Below are 23,808 nucleotides of genomic sequence, written 5' to 3' on the forward strand. Positions count from 1 at the left end.
TTCTGGGACTTGGGAAATCCAGGAAGAGGAACACTGCGGCTTCAGCTGCCCACACTGCAGATGGCTGCGCTGGACAAGAACTTCACAAGGTAAGCAATTCATCCTGCAGGTACACTAAACAGAGGACAGTTTAGAGGATACCATTGTTTAAATGTACTAGCCCTGACTATTCTAGGGGTATATTTAGGTTAAAAAAAAAAAAAAAAAAAAAACAATTTGGCCGGAACTCCGCTTTTAAGCGGTAGTATCCCGCTTTTTGACACTTTTACCTACAGGGAAGCCTATAATAAGGCTTCCCTGTAGGTACAATTAATATCTCCTAAACCTGCACGGTTTAGGAGATATTTGCAGTGCATGCAGCCGCTCACGCGAGCGGCGCATGCGCTCTGAAGGTCCGGGGGGACCTCCAGTTTTCCTTGCCGGGAGCTTCCCGCAAAATCACTCCCGGGCGCATGACGTCATCGCGGCTCGAATCACAGCGCTGGAGACGCCGAACCCGGAAGAGACGCTGAGGGACCATGGCGGCGCCCGCAGCGATGTCCGGGGGTCCGTGTCGGGGCTTCGTTCTAAGGTAAGTAATACATAATGAGCTAGTATGCGATGCATACTAGCTCATTATGTCTTTGTCTTGCAGTTTTTTTTTTTTTTTTTTTTTTTCGTTTTCGGGTTTACAACCGCTTTAAGGCTACGTTCACATGTGGGCGTAGCGGATAACGGGCAGAATCACAGTGATTCCGCCCGCAATCATCGCAAATCGCAGGACGCCTGTGCGATGCCCGTGATTTGCAATGGCACCCCAAACGCTGTGCGATGTTGCCGCGATTTCTGCCTGCCGAATCGTGGTAACATCGTGCAAACAAAATCGCAGCACGCATGATGCCCAAAAAAGGTACAAGAGCTTCTTTTGAGCGTCCCGCGATTCTGTTTGCGAGATGTTACCGCTATTCGTCAGGTGGAAATTGCGACAACATTGCACAGCGTCTGGGGTGCCATTGCAAATCATGGGCATCGCACAGGCGTCCCGCGATTTGCAATGATTCCGGATTGCGGGCAGAATCGCTGTGATTCTGCCCGTGATCTGCTACGCCCCACATGTGAACGTAGCCTAAAGTAATTGTAAAGTCTTATGTTTTTTTTTTTTTCCAAAATAACAAACATGTTATACTTACCTCCTCTGTGCAGTTGGTTTTGCACAAAGCAGCCCGGAAAACTCGCTCATCCATGTCTTTATGGACCTTGCTTTGTGCACTGGTGCGCAGTCATGTTGGAACAGGAAGGGGCTATTCCCAAACTTTTCCCACAAAGTTGGGAGCAAGAAATTGTCCAAAATGTCCTGGTATGCTGATGCCTTAAAGTGGCGTTCCACCCTAAAATGTGACTTCGGTCCATTTTCATGCCCGGGGTCACCTGAAAAACAAATGTATAATAGCAATTTTTTTTTTTTTTTTTTACTTACCTTGTTTAGAAGAGAATATACTTACCTTACTTCCTCTTCCTCCCCTCGGCGGCCACGGCCCGTCGTCACTTCCTGGCTTTGCAATGATTCCTGGGAGCTGAACGTCATCGCTCCCAGGAATCAATGCGCCTGCACCGGCCCCGACGTCAGTTCCGGTGCAGGCTCCGTCATACCTTGCTAAACAGCTTCTGGGCATGCCCAGAAGCTGTGCAGGGATGACGCTGCAGCCCCGGAAGTAACAGCGGGGCCGGTGCAGTGCATCGTGGGACCGAAGAAGACGGAAGAGGACACAGAAGAGGATCGCGCTGGCTTCAAGCTGCCCACACCTGAGATGGCAGCGCTGGACAATACATTTTCAAGGTAAGTATTTCTTCCTACAGGTAAGTGCAACCCGGGACAGATCAGAGGCTATCCATTGTGGAATGTACTAGTCCTGACTGTCCCGGGGGTATTTTTTTGTATTTTTTTTTTTTTAAGGTGGAACTCCGCTTTAAAAGAATTCTCTTCACTGGAACTAAGGGGCCAAGACAAACCCCCGAAAAACTGCCCCACACAATAATCCCCCCTCCACCAAATGAAGCTGAGACTGTGAGTCAGGCTTTCTTGTCCAACATCAGTGTCTGACCTTACAAATGCGCTTCTGGAAGAATGGTCAAACATTCCCATAGACACACTCCTAAACCTTGTGGACAGCCTTCCTAGAAGAGTTGAAGCTGTTATAGCTGCAAAGGAAGGGCCAACTCAATGTTGAACCCTACGGACTAAGACTGGGATACCATTAAACTTCATGTGTGTGTAAAGGCAGGCGTCCCAATACTTTTGGTAACAGTGTGTGTGTGTGTGTGTGTGTGTGTGTGTGTGTGTGTGTGTGTGTGTGTATATATATATATATATATATATATATAAAAAACCACACACACATTACACAACATCTCAGGGTATATGGGTGCTGACACCCCACCATGTCCCCCATCACTCATGACTCATAAAGAGTGCAAGCAGAGGACATTATAGAAATATCCAATTACAATCTGGGTACCGCTCAGGCAATCAATGAATGGCGACTGCTGCAGGTGCACACCCAGGCCCGCCACCGAGAACATGAATGGAGAAAACAAAAAAAATGGTGGCACACTGCAGCGAAGTCAGAATACAAAAGGTGCTCTATTGGTCACCAAGCCAAAACAAAAACACAGGGAAAGGTAGTTGACGCGTTTCACACAAATAGATTGTGCTTACTCATAATGGGTATACTCATACTTATACTCATAATGGGTATACTCATACTTATACTCATACTTATGGGTAAGCACAATTTTTTCCTTTTCTCCATAATAAAAATGTCACAGAACATACAAATAATACCATAATAAGACATGCTGGGAAATAGTAATTACAGAGTTTATAGCAGTATAACAAGCTGTCAGTGATTCCAGTACATGACATCACACATTGCTCTGTTACCTGACTTCGTCAGAGATCGGCCCTGGGTCATTTCTCTGTCCTGCGAGCCCTGCAATGGTCCACAGTCCTCTTCATCCGAATGACAGAAGGGTTACACTGCACTCTATACACTTCCTACAACTACTGGGTGTACCAAGATGGCGGCACACGCACTTCCTGTACTCACTGGCCACCAATAAAAAAAAAAGAAGGAATGTACTAGTATAGTCAGCGTATTTTCTTAACAGAATTTGCCCGACGCCATTTAGATGAACACAGCACAATTGGCGTACCAATATGGCCGAATTCCTATCGCCAATGGCTTCAGCTAACACACTGTATTGGAGTACCAACATGGCCTCACTCCTGCTTCCGGTGTTTTATATCGGATTAGCGAGTGGAAGTGACGTTTCGTCAGCTGCGCATGCGTTCAACGGGTTTGCTAATCTGACAGAACAGCGGTAGCGGACATTTTACTACACCCAGCTACGTCGTGAATTGCAGAGGATTTTAATAATAACGTCAGCCTGTATAAAAAATATAGTACATACACATCTGCGATGCTGTTGTAATGTTACATTGTTGCGGCTTCTGCTTAGGCGCTCTCATGGAGTACCAATATGGCCGTGCTCCCTCATTTAGCGGCTTCAGCTAATTCAATGTAGTGGTGTACCAATATGGCTGACATTTTTTTTAATTTTTCTTCTTATACTCCACGCAAAGCTTGTTACTGTAATAAATACAAATAATATATTCATTGTCAAAATAGTGAACTGTTTCTATATATATAGTGTTTCTCGATTAGAGGCGGAAGTCGGAGCGCGGCTCAGGCAGTGCAGAGGACATCTATTTCCGGTGCAGAGAGGGGATTCTTGTCCTGAAGTCGCGGCAAAGATGTCTGGAAGAGATGGTATGTGATTTGAATGGGGGGTGGCGGGATCCGATGCCATCCTGTGTGTGAGGAGTGATGGGAAGGATGAGGGCTCTGGCCGGGTGCAGACCAGCTGTGACTCCGCTGTACCCGGGGTGTATGGGGGGTGTAGGGGGGAGTTGTGCCCAGGGTGTAGGGTGGGTCTAGAAGTTGTGCCCGGGGTGTAGGGTGGGGGAGCTGTACCGGGGTGTATGGGGGGGGGGTGTAGGAGTTGTGCCCGGGGTGTAGGGTGGGGGAGCTGTACCGGGGTGTATGAGGGGGGGGGGGAGAGATGAGTGGAAGATCCGGGTGATTGCAGCACAGAGACCTCCAATGCCTCTATATAGGTGAGGTGGAACTACAATTATCAGTGACATGTTTCCCACCGGACTGCTAAAAGACCTCAGTCCCGGGGACTGTACATGTGTGTGCACCCAATTAAAGTGAACAAATTGTATGGCTGAAATCACATTTGCTCCAAAATGGTGCAGGACCCTTTTTCTGGTTCACCCTGGAATCGGATCGCATGGGTGTTCGCACCTTTGCCATCCAATTTCTGCACCATTTGACATTTTGCACTGCGATCTGATCTGGGGGTGTCATTAACTTTACATGGACACCCGCAACGGTTTGCAGATGTCAGTGTGAACCACCGGTGAGTGACATGCGATGTGGGGAACCCGCACTGGTTCCTGTATCACATATGTGTGAACCGGGCTTAAAGGTGCTATTGACATGACATTTTCACCACCTGCCAAAAATTCCAGTATATACAGCGGGTAACAAGTATTGAACAAGTCATCATTTATTTTCTTTCCTTGAAACCTATTGACATGAAATTCTCGCTACATGTCGGTAACATACCATGCAATCCATATATACATAGGGGGGGAGGGAGGAAGTGTTTACATATGCAGAGCTCTGTCCTGTCTTTTCTCTTTACCGATCAGAGGGTGTCGGTGGTCATCCATTGGCTGGCACTCACCGATCAGAGGGTGTCGGTGGTCATCCATTGGCTGGCACTCACTGATCAGCTTCTGCTGTGAATAATCACAGCGCAAGCAACGCCCCGGCCCCCCTACCCAGAAGAGTCACGTGTGTATGTATATATATATATATATATACATGATTCTGCGCAGCCCGCCTGCACTGTAGAATTAAAGTTACAGTGCGTGTTCGGTAAGCGATTAATGAGTTGTCCTCAGAACAAGAAGTGTAGAGAATGGGGGGAAACCCAACGGTCTAAGAGGGGGATTCTCTCCACTTGAAGAGATTTCCTCTGACTTCCAGTTCCACCTCTGGAGGGGAAATTCCCCACTGTGGCACATGTCCATTCCGGCTGCAGTGAGCTCATTCAGCATATTACACAGTTCCTTTTTTATTTAATTTTTTTTTTTTAAAGTAGAACTATGGGCAACTTTTTTATTTTATTTTTTTATTTTGGATAGAGCAAGGAAGGGTTATACCCCGTGTCGGATTCTTCCTTTTTTTTTTTTTTTCTTTTACTTTCCATTATAATGGCAAACCAGACAAATCGAGAGGGTGAATCTCCCTAGCACAGACAGCAATAAAAGCTGACAAGTGTTCTAATCCCTCTCCACTCTATCCAAAACTTTAGTTTTGGATAAATTTTTTTTTTTTAAAGCGGTATTAAACCCAAAACCAAAAATGTCATATATAGCAGTTTAAAGAGGAAGTAAAGCCTCTGAAAAAAACCTGTAAAGACAAAGGCATAATGAGCTAGTATGCATCGCATACTAGTTCATTATGAAGTACTTACCTAAAAACGAAGCCCCCGCAGTGCCGCCCGCTCAGCAAAAGGACTTCCTGGATCGTGTCCTCCGGGGGGTTCACGGCACAGGGCTCTGAAGGAATGGCACGGGTGGCCGTTCCTTCAGGGCGCATGCGCCAATGACGTCATCGGCTGCATGCAATGTAAATATCTCCTAAACAGGGCAAAGTTAGGAGATATTTATAGCACCTATAGGTAAGCCTTAATATAGGCTTACCTGTATGTAAAAGTCTTTAAAGTGGGTTTACAACCGCTTTAACCATCATTTTTTTTTAAAGGTATTTTATTAGTAAAAGAAAAACAAAAAAACACACAAACACCGGTAACAAAACCAATACAGGTACAGGAGTACATCATAAAAATAACAGAAGCGAACATAACAGCTTATCAGTAACTCAGGCTAGATATTCCAGCAATTAAATCAGTCCCCCCGTATTCCCACAGAGCAACAACAAAAAAAAAAAAATTTCCTTTCTTTTTTTTTTTTTTTTTCCTTTTTTTTTTTTTTTTTTTTTTTTAATGGATAGTTACTATATTTTTATCAAAAATAAAAAAAACCCAAACAGCAACACAACCCTTCACATCATAAATACCCTTAACCACAGTATAGATACCATCTGACCATTAATAAACAGCGAATGAATCTGCTGACACAACCCCTATGGGTGGGGAAAAAAAAAAAAAAAAAAAAAAGCACACACATTCAATGAAGAAATGCCCAGGGGCAGAGAAAGATCATAGTATAAACCGGACCATCTGAATTCCTCCCCATATATACGGCAGCCCCCAGGGGTCCTAAACCTCAGCCGCTCCCAACACTGATCCAGTCCAGGAGGACCATACCCTACGAAATTTTTTCGGGCACCCCCGGGCCATATAAGTAAGTTTATACATGGGAAGGGCATTATTAACCAGGTCAACCCAAGCGGACACCGTAGGCGGCGCATCTTGTTTCCACCTCAGAGCAATCAATTTCTTGGCATAGAAAAAGAGGATACATATTAAGGTTTTCTGGGACTGCCGAAGACTCTCCTCCTCCAGATTGCCAAGAAGGCACCTATCAGGAGAACAGATATTCGGAAGTGCCAGTTTCTCTTCCATAAAAGTACACACCCCTTTCCAAAAGGACTGAATCACCGGGCACAACCACACCATATGAAAGAAGTCCCCCTTGTCTCCCTGACAGCGGGGACAGGACGGAGAGGGGAGCCTCCCCATCACATAGAGGCGATAAGGGGTATAGTATATCCTGTGTAAGTAGTTCAATTGGATAACCCTATCCCCTGCGGCTATCAGCCCATGCGACTGAGCCCCAAGAAGATCTTCCCAATCCACCATTTCCAACTGAGGCAGGTCTGCTTGCCACCTTGCCTGTAAGGTCGCCATTTTCCCTCCCCCATCGCCAAGAAGCAACCCATAGTATCGAGAGATAAGTTTAGTGTGGTCGGAATTCATCAGCTCCTTCTCCAGCCGAGTCGGAACCAGGTGGACCCCCCGAAGTCCAAACTGTGCTGCCACCGCGTGCCTAAGTTGCTGGTACAGAAACCAGCATGTCGAGGGGACCCCCAGCTCCGACCTGAACTCAGCGAAGGTCTTAAACGTATGGTCCGAGAACAACTGATGAGCGTACTTCAAATCAAAGCCCGCCCAACGCCTAGGATCTGCCAATTTATATAGGTCTTGCAATCCCGGATTATACCACAGAGGGGCGTTGGGGGATTCATTAAAAGAGGAGCCTCCCATCCTAGCATTACACATATGAGTAATCCTACATGCCATCCGAATAATCCCAGCTCCCTCCCTCTGATACGGGCCTTTCCTATATAAGGAGTTCAGGAGTGCTTCATAGGATCCCATGACCGCCGCCGAGGCGGTAACCGCCGCATTAGGCAAGTCAGGGAAAAACCAGGCGTGCACATGCGTCAGTTGGGCCGCTAAGTAATAGGATTGGAGGTCCGGAGCCGCCAAACCCCCAGCGTGCGCAGGGAGTTTTAGCGTGCTAAGGGAAATCCTCGCCAGCTTCGCCCCCCACATGAACGACAGCAACAGGGATTCAATACTAACAAACAAGCGTTTGGGCAGATACACCGGGGCCTGCCAGAACAAGTAAAGAAAACGGGGTAGATATATCATTTTAAATATATTAATTCTGCCCAGCAAATTGAGTGGCAGCTTGCCCCAGGTGGGCAGAGTCTGCTTCAACCGCTGGACCATCGGGGCAATATTATTGTCGGCAAACATCGTAATAGGCTGCTGGATGACCACTCCCAGGTATTTAAATTTAGTCACCGCCTGTAGCCTACGAGGAAGAACCAGGGTAGGAGCACTAAGAGGGTCAAAGGGGAAGGCCACCGATTTGTCCCAGTTCACTCTAAACCCGGAGAACCTCCCGAAAGATTCAATCACCTCCAAGGCTGCATCCAAGGATGCCCGATGATCCGCTAAATAAAGAAGCATATCATCAGCATACAAGGACGTTTTTTCCTCCAGGTCCCCCACTCGGCATCCCCGGATCCTAGCATCTCGTCTAAGCAAGGCAGCCAATGGTTCTATCGCCAGGGCAAACAGCAGGGGGGACAAAGGGCACCCCTGCCGCGTGCCCCGGCAGATAGGAAACTGATCAGTAATCTTATTATTAACCCGAATGCGAGCCACAGGGGTGTCATAAAGGAGCTTAACCCATTTAATAAAGTTCGGCCCAAATCCCAACCTGCCCAGCACAGCAAACAGATAGGGCCACTCTACCGAATCAAATGCTTTATGAGCATCTAGCGACACAATAAGTCTAGTATCCACTTCAGTAGTCGGCATCTGGAGATTCGTAAAAAGACGTCGTAGATTTATGGCCGTAGAGCGCCCGGGAATGAACCCAGTTTGATCAGAATGAACAATAGTAGAGATAACGGTGTTCACTCTACGGGACAAAACCTTCGCCAGAATCTTGATGTCAACATTGATTAAGGATATGGGGCGATATGAATCACAATAACTAGGGTCCTTATTTGGTTTAGGAATTAACACGATCAGCGCTTCCCGAAGGGAGGCTGGAAGCACACCACTCTCAAAGGCTTCGGCATATACCGCAGACAAACGTGGGATCAATGCCTCCGAGTAAGCCCTGTACCACTCGATCGGAAAGCCGTCCAATCCCGGCGTTTTATTAGCCGCAAAAGAGGAGACTGCCTCCGCAATCTCCGCGCGAGTAATAGGTCCCTCAAGAGACAGGCTGTCCTCCGCCTCCAGCGAGACCACCGGGATGTCCTGCAAATAAGATGCCAATTCCTCCCGAGAGTAGGCGGCTCCAGAGGAGTATAGAGAACGAAAAAAATCCAAAAAGGCCCCCGCGATCTCCGGTCCCTCCGTGCACAAACGGTGTTGGCCATCATACACAGCAGAGATGGCCGTAGCCGGTTGCTCAGAGCGAGAGAGATACGCCAATATTTTGCCATTCTTATCACCATATTCAAATACCCTTTGTTTCTGGTAGAGCAATTTTTTCTGGGTCTTCTCCAGTAATACAAGGTCCAGTTGTCGGGCACTGTCCCTCCACAAGGCATAGTTAGCGGAAGTGGGATTCCGGATGTATTCCACCTCAGCAGCCGATGCCTCCGACTGCAGAGATTCAACTCTCCACTCTCTATCCTCCCTGAGCTGCTTGATCACGCTGGCCACTGTACTCCGCATGGTAGCCTTGAAGGCATCCCACACAATAGCCCCAGAGGCAGTGTCCTGATTGACCAGCCAGAAATGGGCCATCTCCTTAGCCGTGATGTTAAAGAAAATTTCCTCATTGAGCCACTGAGGGCTCAGGCGCCACAGGTTGTATCCGACCGATGAGGAAAGGCTAAGCTTAACCAGCATAGGAGAATGGTCCGATATGGCTCTGGGTAAATAGGAGACAGACAGTAGTCTCGAAAGCAAATCTGGAGAGACAAGGCACAAATCAATCCGAGAGAGTGTTTTATAGGAGGCAGAGTAGCAGGAGAACTCCCTTCCCGTCGGATTCCTCCACCTCCAGCAATCCACCAAACGGTATTTCTCCATCGAGGCCGCTAGAGGAGAGGAAGCCGACCCATCCCCCGGACATCTGTCCATATCGGGCGACACCACGGTGTTGAAATCCCCCGCAATCAGGAGAGGGCCCTCCGCCACCTGCAGCAGCTGTGCCATCACCTTGTCCCAAAAGGCCAAAGTGAATGGAGGTGGAATATAAAGAGATAAAAATGTATAAACCGCATTATCAATTTGAAGCAGAACAATGACATATCGCCCATAGACATCTGTAACAACATGTTTCACCGAGCATTTAAGAGTTCTTGTAACTAAAACGGATACCCCCCTAGCATGACTAGAGAACATAGAATGAAAACCATGCGCCACAAACGCCCTCTTCAGGGCCAGAACTTTGGACCCAGTCAAGTGCGTCTCTTGGAGGAATATCACCTGTGGTTTGTATTTGTTAACATAATTAAACACCAAGGCCCTCTTCACTTTGTCGTTTAGGCCCCTGACATTCCAGGACAGTACAGTTAGTGTGTCCGTAGCCATAGTATCAGAAAAAATGTCCGCGTCCCGATGAGCAGAAACATCATTCCCAGGGGAAGCGGTCCATGCCAGGACCGGTCAGCAGGGGGCAGCACAGCAGCACGAGTCATAGACAGTACCATACAGAGATCAGAAAACAGAGAAATAATTTGTGAAGGTATTAAAACAGTCCCCGAACAAAAAACAAAACCCCCCACCCTGCCCGCAGCCCCAACTTGCCCGAGCTTGAACCCTGAACAAAACCAAGTCATTAAAGAAGGGTGAAAAACAGGTAGAAGGGGTGTTCCTAGAGAGCTACCGAGCATTCGAGCCCGAGCATTGTGTCCATCCGAGGCAAAAGATCAAGAGAAAGACACATCCAATGTGGAAAGCCCCCAAATCCCCTCAGAGATGCAATGGCACCACAGATCAGCGGGATCCAGGGAGAGGGCCCAGTCAGAGAGTAACAGAACAATAAAGGTGTAACGAACAGTCTCCCAGTCCCTCATCCTCTGCCCAGAGAGTCTAGCCATTGATCAGCCTCCGCAGGATCCAAAAAGAATTGCGTCTTGCCCTTAGCCACCACACGCAATTTAGCAGGATACAACATACTGTAGGGAAATTGACGCTCCCGGAGCCTCTTTTTAACATGGACAAACGCGGCCCTCTGCCTTTGAGTGGCCGCTGAGAAATCTGGAAAGATAGTAACTATGGCATTATCAAAGCGTAGATCCTGGGAATCCCTGGCCTTTCGCAGGGCTGCATCTCTATCCCTGTAATGGAGAATCCGAGCAAGCAAAGGCCTGGGCCTGGCACCCGGTGCGGGGGCCCTGAATGGGACCCTATGTGCCCTTTCCACAGCAAAGAGCGGGGAGAATGTATCAGGTCCCAGAGTCTGCTTCAGCCATGATTCCACAAACGCTTCCGGATTCTTGCCCTCTGCGCCCTCAGGGAATCCCAAAAACCGGAGATTATTGCGGCGGAGACGGTCCTCCATGTCCCCCAACTTTGCCGCCTGAGCCTTCTGTTCCGCCTGAATATCACGCAGGGCCGCAGGAATAGGAAAGACATCATCCTCTACTGCACTAAGGCGCTGTTCAGCGGTAGTGACCCTCTGTCTGATCTTCTGGACATCGTCCTTAAGCAGAGAAAAGTCTACTCTAAGGGCATCAATGTGCGAGGCCAGGGATGTGTGGCAGGTCTTAATGGCCTCCATGATTTGGGACAACGTGGGCTCCGTTACCTGAGAGGGAGGATGTTCTTCATGTTCCACCCCGGGTCGAGCCTCCGGTGACAGCACCGGCCATTCTGCACTGTCCCCCAGCCAGGATGACTGTGATGCAGCTTCGAGCGCACTGTGTGGAGGAGACGAACGGGCGCCATCTTGGATCTGCCTCGAGGGACCCGGCTCCCGATCGGGAGAAGCCGGCCGGTCCCTACCATACTTGACCATCGCTGGAGGATGCCAGAGGAGGTAAGGAGACTCCGAGGGCAGTGTGGAGGTAAATCAGGCCTCGGATGGACCAGGATTCTATGTCGGATTAATGGTCGGCAGCGGAGCTAGGAAAGAACGCTCCTCACATCCCGGAAGTCGGCCACGCCCCCCCGCTTTAACCATCATTAGATGTGGTGGCTGCCATCATTTTTTTTTTTTTTTTTTTCCACATTATTTTTTTTCTCCTGTTTTCACCTGGTGATCTGGCCATTATCACACCTCCTGTATTAGAGTCCCCTTACTCTGGATGAAGGAGTACAGGGGGCACCTTTGAACAGCAGTATCAGCAGTCTAGGGGGAGGGGATTGTTGGATGTATTAGCAGATTTAAATACACTAACAAATTGAAGCCAAACTCTAGCTTACTCTTTATAAGCAATTATAACAAACTGTTTTTTTCCCTCCTTTTGGGCTAAAGGTTTTACCTAAACAAAAGCTGATCATTCTAAGCACCCCTGTCAGACCCCATTCACACTACCGCGAGTGGTCAGCCTGACAAGTCGCGGTCCATGCCGTGCTACGGGAACCGTTCTAATAGGAGCGACTCAAGTCACTCCGACTTAGAAAATAGTTCCTGTACTACTTCGGGGCGACATCGGAGTGACTTGCATAGACATTCATTACATGAAGTCCGTGCAAGTCGCGCCAAAGTCGCGGTGCACGCGACTTCACAGGTCGCCCCCGAAGCCGTGCCGCGTTAGTGTGAACCGGCTCTGTGTTCAATTGTTTGTCTTATCCCTGTAACTGCTACATCTGCTAGAGAGCTTGTTTTTTTTTAAATGCAACACTTGCTGGCTGGATCACTAGATTGAGAATAGAGAGCGAGCCTAAAAAAGAAAACCAATGCAGCATCACACATGAGAATTGGTAGGATGCAATATAATTTTTACTTTTGGGTTTAATACTGCTTTACCCTTATTTGAAGTATACAAAGTAACACTCCATATCACTCTATGGCAGTGTGTGTGCTGCTGTACAGTGACGTGATCCCGTCCTGTGATAAAATGCAGCGCACCTCTGGGCTGTCTTGCAGTGTGTATAGGACACTTATGAAAACAATTGCTTTTTGTGTGTCCTAGCAGTGACTGGCATTCTTCCAGTGAAGAAAAACGGCGGTCACCCCAGAATGTGTGAAATGGCCTTAAATCCTCCTTGCCGCTTCTGCAGTAGTATGTATGTATGTATGTTCTAGTGCTGGCCATAGAGAATCATGACCTGTCCATCGGTCAGCTTGGCACTTGCTGTTACTCTCTGTGGCTATTCACTGCTTGGTGGAGCTAAACATTGCCTGACCCCGCATAGACCAAGCCATTGAAAAGTCACAGATTTATACATAAAGATTGTTTGATGCAGACATCATAATGAATATCTTTGGATAGCGATACTATTTTAAAGTACCTTTCTTATGTTTTCATTTTGCAGGCGGTAAGAAGAAGCCACTGAAGCAGCCTAAGAAAGCCTCCAAGGAGATGGATGAGGTACTTACCAGTTTGTCTTTAGCTTGGTACAGTGAGCAATTGTGTACAGACCTTCCCAACTACTGCTTTCATGCAATGTGTTAGGGTAAGGGCTCTTTCGCACGGGCGTTCCGATCAGATCCACCTGTCAGTTTTTCAGGCGGATCTGATTGGATGCCCCATGCATCCCTATGAAGCAGCGGATGTCAGTGGTGACACCCGCTGCCATCCGTATCCGATCCTGTCCGTGAAATCCGGACGGATGGAAACCCTATTTTCCATCCGTCCTGGGGATCGGATGAGAGCGGACAGGCGGTCCGCTCTCATCCGATTCCCCATAGAGAGCAGCGGGGGCTGTGACACCTCCCTCTGCGCACTGCAAGCGGAGACGGAGCTGTCATCCGCCAGCTCAGTGGGGATCGGCGCATCGATCCCCGCTGAGCAGCACGGATCCGCCTATGGAGGCGGACCGTGTGAAAGAGCCCTAAGGCAGGACATTGGGGAAAAAAAATGTAAAGATGAATTCCAGGCATAGATATTTTATACAAAGGTACACTGATCCCCCTTGGAACAATGTAACTATGTATATACCATGTCTGACCGATGTCTCTGGAAGCTGAAAATCACTGAAATAGACACTGCTACTCCAGTGATCGCCACTTACTTCCGGGGTCCTGTTCTGCACGGCTGACCTGATGCATTGTAAACCAACACAAAAAAAAAGAATAAATGTTTCAGCATCTATTCCTTTTACGTGTGCATAATGATTATAACTTGTCATCATAAAAAAAACATTCGGCATTTAAAACATTCTTTGGTGTTCTTTTTTTTTTTTTTTTTTTTTGAGACCCCGTTCACACTGGGGAGACGCTAGTTGCCGGGGGCGACCTCACAGGTCGCGGTGCGCAGCTCGCACCGCGACCTCGGAGCGGCTGGCACGGACTTCATATCATTGAAGTCAATGCAGGTCGCTCCAGGTCGCCCCAAAGAAGCTCCAGACCCTTTTTCTAAGTCGGAGCGACTTGTGTCGCTCCGATTAGAACGGGTCCACAGCTTCTCTATGGCAGGCGACCTGTCAGGCGACCAGGTCGCCCCAGTGTGAACGGGGTCTTTTTTCTCCAGTTAGTGGAACCCATGGATGGATTGGTGTTCTACCCTCTGGGATTAGGCACACCTTTTCCTACAATAGCTAGAATTGTGGCCATTACAATTCACTCCTTGGTAACGACAGCTGTGGGGAAGAATGGTATTTGAAATCGGATTTTATAAACTGACACCTTACCTTCTACAGGTGCCTGGAGTGTTGATTCCAGCACTACAGCCATGAGTTGCTTTGGTGGGGCCTGAGTGTGGGTACTGATGTATTTGCTGGGTTGTCTGTCACAATTGACCATTGTACAGCCTTTGCCAAAAGTTTTGAGAATTACACAAATATTAATTTTCACAAAAGTCTGCAGCCTTAGTTTTTATGATAACATTCTGGAGTAAATGCAAATTGCTATGAAGAGTGAAAAAAGAAATGAAGGAATACCGAGTCACATTGAACCACAAATCATTGCCACATCCCTGAAACGTAATTCAAAAATAAAAATTGGACAGGGAGCAGATCAAATATACGATCAAGCCAAGGGGGCTAGAAGAATACACGGACCGCAACCTGCAGGAGTAATTATATTTGGAATATAATCTTTTTTATCACACAATGGTCCTTGATAAATTGTCTTTACCACCTTATCTATGCCTTCAAGTCCCATACTCCTGGCAGGTTGCGGTCCGTGTATTCTTCTAGCCCCCTTGGCTTGATCGTATGTTCTGCTCCCTGTCCAATTTTTCTTTTTGAATTATGTTATGAAGAGTGATCAGATGAATTGCAATTATTTGCAAAGTTCATGAAAATGAATGTAATCCCCAAAAAAACCCCATTTCTACTGCATTTCAGCCCTGCCACAAAAGAACTAACTGACGACATGTCAGTAATTTTCTTGTTAACACAGGTGTCAGGCTGGGTTCACATGTGCGGCTGTGGTGCCCAGCATGGGGTCCGGTGCTTTCCCGTTCACCGGTTAAGGTGTGAATTTTTGCCTGATTTCGGACCTAAACATGCACAGGACCCTTTTGGAATGCGGATCCAATTCGCACATGAACCTGGCCTAAGTGTTGGCGAGGACAGGGCTGGAAATCACTCTAATGCTGATTTGATTGAGTTAGAATACCAAACTGGAAGTTTTAAAAGGTAGGTGGTGATCATTGTTCTTCCTCTGTTAACCATTGTTACGCGCAAGGAAACGTGCAGTCATCATTACTTTGCACAAAATGGGATTTACAGGCAAGGATATTTCTGCTGCTAAGATTGCACCATTTATCGGATCATCAAGAACTTCAAGCAGAGAGGTTTATTTGTTGTGAAGAAGGCTTCAGGGTGCCCAAGAAAGTCCAGCAAGCGCCAGGACTGTCTCCTACAGTTGATACAGCTGCGGGATCGGGGCACCACTAGTGCAGAGCTTGCTCAGGAATGGTAGCAGGCAGGTGTGAGTCCATCTGCACATACAGTGAGGAGAAGACTTTTGGAGGATGGCCTGGTGTCAAGAAGGGCAGCAAAGAAGCCACTTCTCTCCAGGAAAAACATCAGGGACAGACTGATATTCTGCAAAAGGTACTGGGACTAGACTGCTGAGGACTGGGGTAAAGTCATTTTCTCTGATAAATCCCCTTTCTGAATGTTTGGGGCATCTGGAAAAAACCTTGTACGGAGAAGAAAAGGTGAGTGCTACCATCAGTCCTGCGTCCTGCCAACAGTAAAGTATCCTGAGACCATTCATGTGTGGGGTTGCTTCCCAGCCAAGGGAGTGCGCTCACTCACAATATTGCCTAAGAACACAACCATGAATAAAGAATGGTATAGAAACAACTTCCCAGAGTAACTTTTCCCAACCATCCAAGAACAGCTTGGGGAGGAACAATCAAACCACAGCAAAAACCAGACTGAGCTGGGGTGCCACAGGGACATAATGGCCTCACCGTCTCACCCCCTTCAAAAAAAGGGGAGGGGGTGTGGGGTTCCCAATAAATAGTTACCTGTAACAAAAGGAATGGTAGCAAGAAAGCTAGAAAAAGATTGGGAAGGAAACCCAAGCGGTATAGGCTAAAAAATGAATATCTTTATTGAAAAAATATATACAAAATGTAACACTTTAAAAATGGAACATCTAATCCTTTTAAGAACTCGTGGTCAACCCTTATGAGGCGGGAGAACAAAAAAACCCCCACAAATTCTGACCAACTCTTATGGCTGGAATACACGAGTAGAATATCGCCCGATCATTCGACCACCGACTTATGAAAAAGTGTTCCTTGGTCGAAAACGTTGCCAACATACACAGGCCGAATATCGCCTGACCGTTTGACCGCCGACCATTGAAACAGTGCATGCGTGATTTATGTTCTACAGATTTTAAATGGAACAACCTTAACACCAACGTATAGAATATCGTTCGTTCGCAAACGAGACGACAGAATTTTTCGTTTTTTTCAGGATTTTTTGTTCACAATATCGATATCGGTCACTGATGGCTGGGCATTAACGAGTAGAATATCGGCCGATCCTTCGCTGAATGGAAATTTTCGGCCGATTTTCTTATAGTGTATTCCGGCCATAAAGCATTGATTATGCAAGGATGGACTGCCATTAGTCAGGATGTGGCCCAGAAGCTGATTGACAGCATGCCGGGGGGAATTGCAGAGGTCTGGAAAAAGAAGGGTCAACACTGCAAACATTGACTCTTTGCATAAACTTCATGTGATTGTCAATAAAAGCCTTTGACACTTCTGAAGTGCTAGTAATTATGCTTCACTATAGTAACATCTGACAAAAAGATCTAAAAACACTGAAGCAGCAGACTTTGTGAAAATGTAATATTTGTGTCATTCTCAAAACCTTTGGCCAGAGCTTTACTGTAATATCTGGTCCCTGCAGCTTTTATAAGGCCTAATAAGTTTAGAAGTAGCATTAGTAGCCGATGGTTTTTTACTCTCACCGTTCATTCTGTTTGTAGGAGGATGTCGCCTTTAAGCAGAAACAGAAAGAAGAGCAGAAAAAGCTGGATGAGTTGAAGAGTAAGGCCGGCCAGAAGGGGCCTCTCAGTAAGTCCTCCAATAATAAAATATTCACAGCACAGGAAATAATGGCCTCTGTTTATAAAAAGCATCTCTTGTCTGATCAAGTTGAGGGGGGGCCGATGTACATAACTGCTGGGGCACTTCACTAGAGCCTCCCTCTCTTCCTGTAGAATGTGTTGTTTTTTTTAATCGGTGCAACAGTAGGAGTGAGAGGGGTTTAGAAATGATGAAAAAGAAGCTAGGGAGCGGTGGCATAGCCCACCAGATTCAATTTGCCTTCAATTAAAATATGGCTTTGGGTGACATTTTCCCTTTAGCATAACACTTTTGTGTCATTTGAGTCATCAATGTAGAATTCCAGCCTCAACTAACTTGTCTTTAAAGTAATTTTTTTTATAACAAAATTTTCATACTTGCCTGATCTGTGCAATGGTTTTGCACAGGGCAGCCTGCTCTGGTGTCTCCCCTTGCTGAGTGCCCACCGTAGCAGGCCGCTTGCTTTGGGGGCACTCATAGGGGGTCCCTCCCGAGCCATGCTTTGTGTGTCCAATGATGCACAGCTCGGCCCCTCTTCCACCTTACTGGGCATGATTGACAGCTGTCTCTTGAGTCTATGAGGAGGAAGAGAGCTGCTGCTGCTCTCATTTACAACGCCTAGGCGGTTCATTCGGAAGTTCTCCTCTCCCCCTCCCTTCCTGCAATCTTCTGGGACACATCACAGGTCCCTAAAAATTGCCTGGCTATTCAGGATGCGCAGTGCTCACCCAACTGTGAAGCTGCAAGCTGTCACGGCCAGGTGCCCACACTTGTGAAGCTGAGGTTGAGAATGGAGACTTCGGACGGCCACATCGCTGGCTCGTGAGACAGCTAAGTATGTTTAGTAAAAGCAGCTACACAGAAACAGCTGGAACTCCGCTTTAAATAGTTAAGTTGACCTAATTTACAGACCAAAGTTCATCACTTTGATCTAAAAGAGCAAAATGATACAATCTTATACTCTCAGCACTTAAAAATGCTGTGATAAACTTTGTGGCTGTGAGCAGAGAACGACTCTGAACTGAACCACGAAAATGAAGAATTAAGATCGTGAGGGAGCTTGAATCGAGATCGCAATTTTTTTTTTTTTTTAACAATTAATCATGCAGCTCTAATTTTGGGGCCCATTTTATAAAACTTTACTGCAACCATACCTTTCTTTAAAGGGGGGGGGGAGCAAATGTATAAAACAGACACAGGGAGAAACACAGGAATCCAAAGCAACCAAGTCTGTTAAAATGAATTAGGGTTGGGAACAGAAGGGGAGACTGGTCTGTCACAGATTGCTGTCTGCAGCATTACATGGGAGGACCCAGTCTGCAATGTCTAATAAAGTAACCCTGTCAGACCATGTCTTGAAATGCTGCCGCTTCTCTGCTCAGTGGCTTCTTCATTATTCTACACTGATGGGGGTATGTAATTCCTGCTCCCCTGCCACATGCTGTGGTTTCTTCCACCACCTCATGCATCAGTACAGAACATATTGTGGGACCACAGTGTGCAGCAGAGAACATAGGTGTTTGGCTCACCCAAGGGTTGACTGGTGGAGGCGATTAAAGCTAAAATGGTTTAGTCCCCTTTCACACGGATGATCCAGTCAGGTCAACCTGTCAGTTTTTCAGACGGACCTGATCTGAACATCTAGTCTCTTCTATGAAACAGCAGATCCGCTGACACCCGCCACCATCCCATCCGCCATATTGTCTGCCAAAAACAGACGAATGGTGGTCCGTCTGGCCGATCAGCTAGAAACGACAGTTTTCATCCTTTTGCCCCATAAAGGAGAGCGGGACTGTGTCCGTGTACCCTGTGCATAGTGGAGCAGACACGGACCTGTCATGCGCCTGCTCAGCGGGGATAAGCGAAGAGATCCCCCGCTAAGCAAGCGGATTCCACGTTACGGAGGGGCCCCTGTGCCTTAACTTTAAATAGTTTGTTTGAATTAAGCTGGTCCAAAAAAACTACTTCCTTCACTAACTCATGAAGTGGCTGTAAGCGCTGTGTGAACTTTATGTATCCTCAGCTATGTACAGTATAGAGCGCTGTGTTCTGCTATTTTGGCTGAGTGCTGCTCAGCCATTCACAGGAAGCTTTGTATCTTCTGAATTCATGCAAAACTTCCTCTGATTATCTGATTAGCTAAGGAGATTATGATGTCATCTTCCCACTTCTCTGCCTTAGCCATTTAGAGGAAGCTCTGCATTTATTCAGAAAATAAAAAGCTTCCTGTGAATCAATGAGCAACCCTACTCGATTTTGTTTTAGGAGCGTGACGGGAAGTCCATGTCCCACTGCATAGACCACTAGAAAATGATATTAACTCTCCTTTAAACAGGTATGCTTTGTATACAAAGCGACCCTGTGATGACAGGGTCACTTTAATAAGCCGCTGAGTGTCAGGGAATTCAAACAAGCCATAGACTTTGCAGTTTTATGCATCTGAAATCACGGGTTCCAGAAAAGAAAATTGATTGTTTCCCCCACAGCATTATTGTCCTCTGCCAATTGGGGGGGGGGGGGCTTTCCTGCCAACAGAACAGTGATCACTGCTAGTGGCTATAGCTGCCGGCAGTAATCGAATGCAAAAATATCCACCAGTTCAATCATTCTGCAAATGGATGGATCAAATCTCAGCTGGTCTCTGCTGAATGGGCTGAGGTTCGATCCATCTATAGCCGGCTTTAGTGTGTGTCAGAAACTACTTTAAATTCCCATTTTTTTTTTCCCCACATTATGAGGCCTTAGATAAAGTCACCTTGACATTTTTATACTCTGGGCTTTAGTCGGGGCATTGGCTGTCTTTCCACGTTGTGCTTGCTCAGTTACATATCTGGATGTAATCCTATTTTCTGTCTCCTGTAACACCATTTATCTATAAGCTGGCTTACTCTAGATTAGAATATCCTCCAGCCGTTCCGAATTTCCCTGTATGACGGGCTCATGCTTGTAATGACATTGTGTGGAATCTTCCTCTCTATGCCGCTCTGCTTGCCAAAAAGGAATATTAAGAAGAAATAACACATATGCGTTTCTTTTCAGCTGGCGGCGGGATAAAGAAATCGGGAAAGAAGTGAGCAGATTGTTTACATGACTTTGTTCTGGTTGTGGCGTTGGAACTGTGAAGATCTCTTAGAAGTGACAGCTCAGTGGATCTCTTGTATGTTTTGTGTACAGTGATAATAAAGTGTTTGTTTTTTTTTCCCTTTCGTTTTGAATGCCGTGGTATCTGTGACTTAAGCGATGTTAACTATTCCACTAATTCCCATGACTTGTTTCTTCCCAAAGGAATAAATATGTAAAGAAATTCTATTTAATTTTTAAACAGATTGCAGGGATTATATCAATGGGTTTTTCGACCCTAAATTTATCTGCTATAGTCTTAAAGAATCACTTTTTGCAAAAAATAATGCATTTTTTTTGCATGTAAAAAATGTGCATTTATTTATTTTTTTGGAGCATCTAAAGCAGGGGTCAGCAACCTTTTTCCATTTAAGGACCGTATTCAATGTATGTGAATGCATGGAAGGCCGCATTCACCTGCTAATGAATGAAGATAATCTACCAAACAGTAATAACTGTACTGGTTTACCTCACTTTAAGGTGCTTCGTTAATACAAAGCCAGTTGCCCCTGAGAGGGAGCATGTGGCTGGGGATTCGGCTTTTACTGCCCCCTCCCCCATCCTGGCACCCAAGGGTGGCTGACGCCAGCCAGCCAGCATGATCTGGAGATAGGGTTCCTGTCCCTAGGTAGAATGGGGTTCCTGTCCCCAGGGAGAAGGGGATTCCCCGTCCCCATGGGAGATAGGATCCCTAATCGGTCCCCCCTGTTGCAGTGTCTTCTGTCCCCCTTCACATCACTTCCATAGTGTCCTCTGCCCCTCTCCCCCCATAACTGTTTCCTGTGCCCCCCCCCCCCCCAAAGCAGTGTTCTCTGTGCCCCCATCGAGGCCTCTGCACCCCACTCCACCAAAACACTCTCCTACCTTACAGAGGTGTACAGCAGAGCAGAGATTGTCTGGTATCACAGGGCTGGATGGGGACAGGAACTGCTTAAGGTTACTTTTCACATTAACGGGCTGGTAAATGGTTGCTAGGATGGCCTGGCAACCAATCACCTGCTGTTTAATGTGAAAAATGAACTCCAGCAGTTCCTGACCCCATCCAGCCCTATGATACTGGCTGCTGTCCAATAAAGAGGAGAGCAACAAAGTCAGTGGGCTGGGTGCAGGTAATTCATCACAGGCACTGACTGGCCAGGCATTTAGCAGTGACGGGCCATAGGTTGCTGATCCCTGCATTGTAGCAGTGATGAGCAGATCGATGGCGCCATGCAGATCTCCAGCAGAGCCAGTATATGTGCTTTCCCGTACAGGTAAGCCGATACAATCTGACAGGAACCATAAATGAACTACCACGGCGCTCCACAGTGCCGTGGTAGTTAATTGAAAACTACAGGCCAACAGCTGCAAAGGCTGACGGACCTTTTAGTTTTCCATGCCCAGTGCCCTGTCAATCAGTGATGCGAACGGGTAGGTGGAGCCCCGCTCAGCCATGTTTTTTTTTTTTTAAATTGTAACAGCTAGCATGGAAGGAGAAGAACCCCGCTAGCTATCGCATCAGGGAGGTGCAGATGCCAGTCTGTTCTTAACAGGTTACATATTACACCCTGAATATGGAGGTAACATGTTAGGAAAGGTGAACTTATCCTTTAAAGAGACATTGGGGTTGATTTACTAAAACTGGAGCGTGCAAAATCTGGTGCAGCTCTGTATAGGAACCAATCGGCTTCCAGATTTTTTTTTTTTTTTTGTCAAAGCTTTAGTGAACAAGCTGAAGTTAGAAGCGAATTGGCTACCATGCACAACTGGTCTAGATTTTGCACTCTACAGTTTCAGTAAATCAACCACGCTCACCTTGCCTATACAAGTTGACAGTGTCTCTGTGAAGGATATACCCCAACCACAATGTGCTGACATTTTCTGTACTACTTTGTGGTGCCTTGATCCTCTGCATCTGTTAGAGTGGTTAAAGGATTAGTTCTGCAGCATTTTTTTTTTTTCTTTTTTTGGCTGTGTCTGTTAGGATTTTCAATCATTCACATCACTTGAGGGGAAAGAAAATCTTCAATAGGGATGATAGTGTTGCAATCATTTTAGCAAGCACTCTCAGCCAGAATTGAAAAGTCTGTCCCCTGACAATTTGCAGAAAAGGAGCTTCTAGATGGGAGCAGCCGTCTTTACACACGTCCTATAGTCTGAGCCTAGCGTTTTGCTGATTTGGGGGATTGGTGAGCGCTTCCTGAGCAGGGAGTATGTTGGACCACTGTAGAGACAACACTGCTTCAGCACAGAGAATAAAGGTCCTTCCCTGCATCTCCTGGCAGGGTACAGGCTTTTCTGCTTAGGCTGGCCATTTGCTCAAAATGCACAGTAAGGTCCCTTTCACAAGAATGATCCGATCTGGTCCGCCTGTCTGTTTTTTTTTTTTTTAGGCAGACCTGATTGGATGCTTCATGCAGCCCTGTGGAGCAGCAGATGTCAGCGGTGACATCTCTGCTGACACCCGCTGCTATCCGATCCTGTCCCTGAAATCTGGACGGACGGGGACCCTATTTTCCATCCGTCTGGAGGATCAGATAAGATCGGATGAAAATGGACAGGCGGTCCGTTATCTGATCTCCCATAGAAGAGAGCGGAGATCTGACAGCTCCATCTCTGCACACACAGCGTGATGGAGCTGTCATCCGCCTGCTCAGTGGGGATCGGCGGATTGATCCCCGCTGAGCAAAACGGACTCCGTCGGGCGCACCGCCCGTGTGAAAGGAGCCTATGACTTTTCACCCTTTTTTTGTGTTTCGATGCACCTGGAATGTATTTGGTTAATTTAGACTGAAAGTTCAATTAGACTTTCAACTCCCTCTAAAGCCGGCCATACATTATACAAATTTCTTGTTCAATTTCCTTTTGATTTACCTTCAACTATGAAGTGCAAGGGCCGGCCTGATTGCATACAAATTGAAAGTGTTTAGGTTTGACCTCATATTATATGGTTTTGGTGAAGCTAAAGGAAAGTTGTACAAGAAAAGTGTATAATGTATGGCCAGTCCTAGTATAATCATTTGTTTACAAAGTATATTCACCAGTAGATCACAATATTAATAAGAAAAAATTTTTATTACATAAATTCACATAAAAGATTAAAAAAAGATATTCCATCACAAGCATTATATAAAAAAAATATGAAAATACACTGATATGTTTATGGACATTGATGTGTCTCTTGGCCACAAAGGTCATTAACACTTTAGCGCCAAGCGCACGCAAATATGCGGCCTCGGTGCCAAGTGGCCGGGTATTTGTGTCCAGAGAGTGACTGGCGGCTCACGCAAAGATCCCGGCAGTCACATGGACACTTGCCCCACCCTTCCCCCCTGGCATTCTGATCCCCTTAAAGGGTTAGCGGGAGCCGGTGCCAGGTGGTTAAAGAAAACAACCCATTCAGTTTAAAATAGAAATGAAAGGCAACACATTACTGTATAGATATAAAAAACATAAATATTTTTTTCCCTTTGTTAACCAC

The 23,808-nt window shown here is 46.6% G+C and overlaps 1 protein-coding gene across 1 annotated transcript; it reads left to right on the plus strand.

Moving 5' to 3' along the window:
* The first annotated feature begins 3,720 nt into the window (after positions 1-3,720).
* Positions 3,721-20,427, plus strand: TMA7 (translation machinery associated 7 homolog). Its single transcript, XM_082264838.1, has 4 exons — positions 3,721-3,809; positions 13,042-13,097; positions 17,129-17,216; positions 20,268-20,427. The coding sequence occupies exons 1-4, from the start codon at positions 3,794-3,796 to the stop codon at positions 20,300-20,302; spliced, it is 195 nt and encodes a 64-aa protein (XP_082120964.1). The 5' UTR covers positions 3,721-3,793; the 3' UTR covers positions 20,303-20,427.
* Positions 20,428-23,808: the final 3,381 nt, after the last annotated feature.

Source organism: Pelophylax lessonae (assembly GCF_965119305.1).
Source record: "Pelophylax lessonae genome assembly, chromosome: 8".
Taxonomy (NCBI): domain Eukaryota; kingdom Metazoa; phylum Chordata; class Amphibia; order Anura; family Ranidae; genus Pelophylax; species Pelophylax lessonae.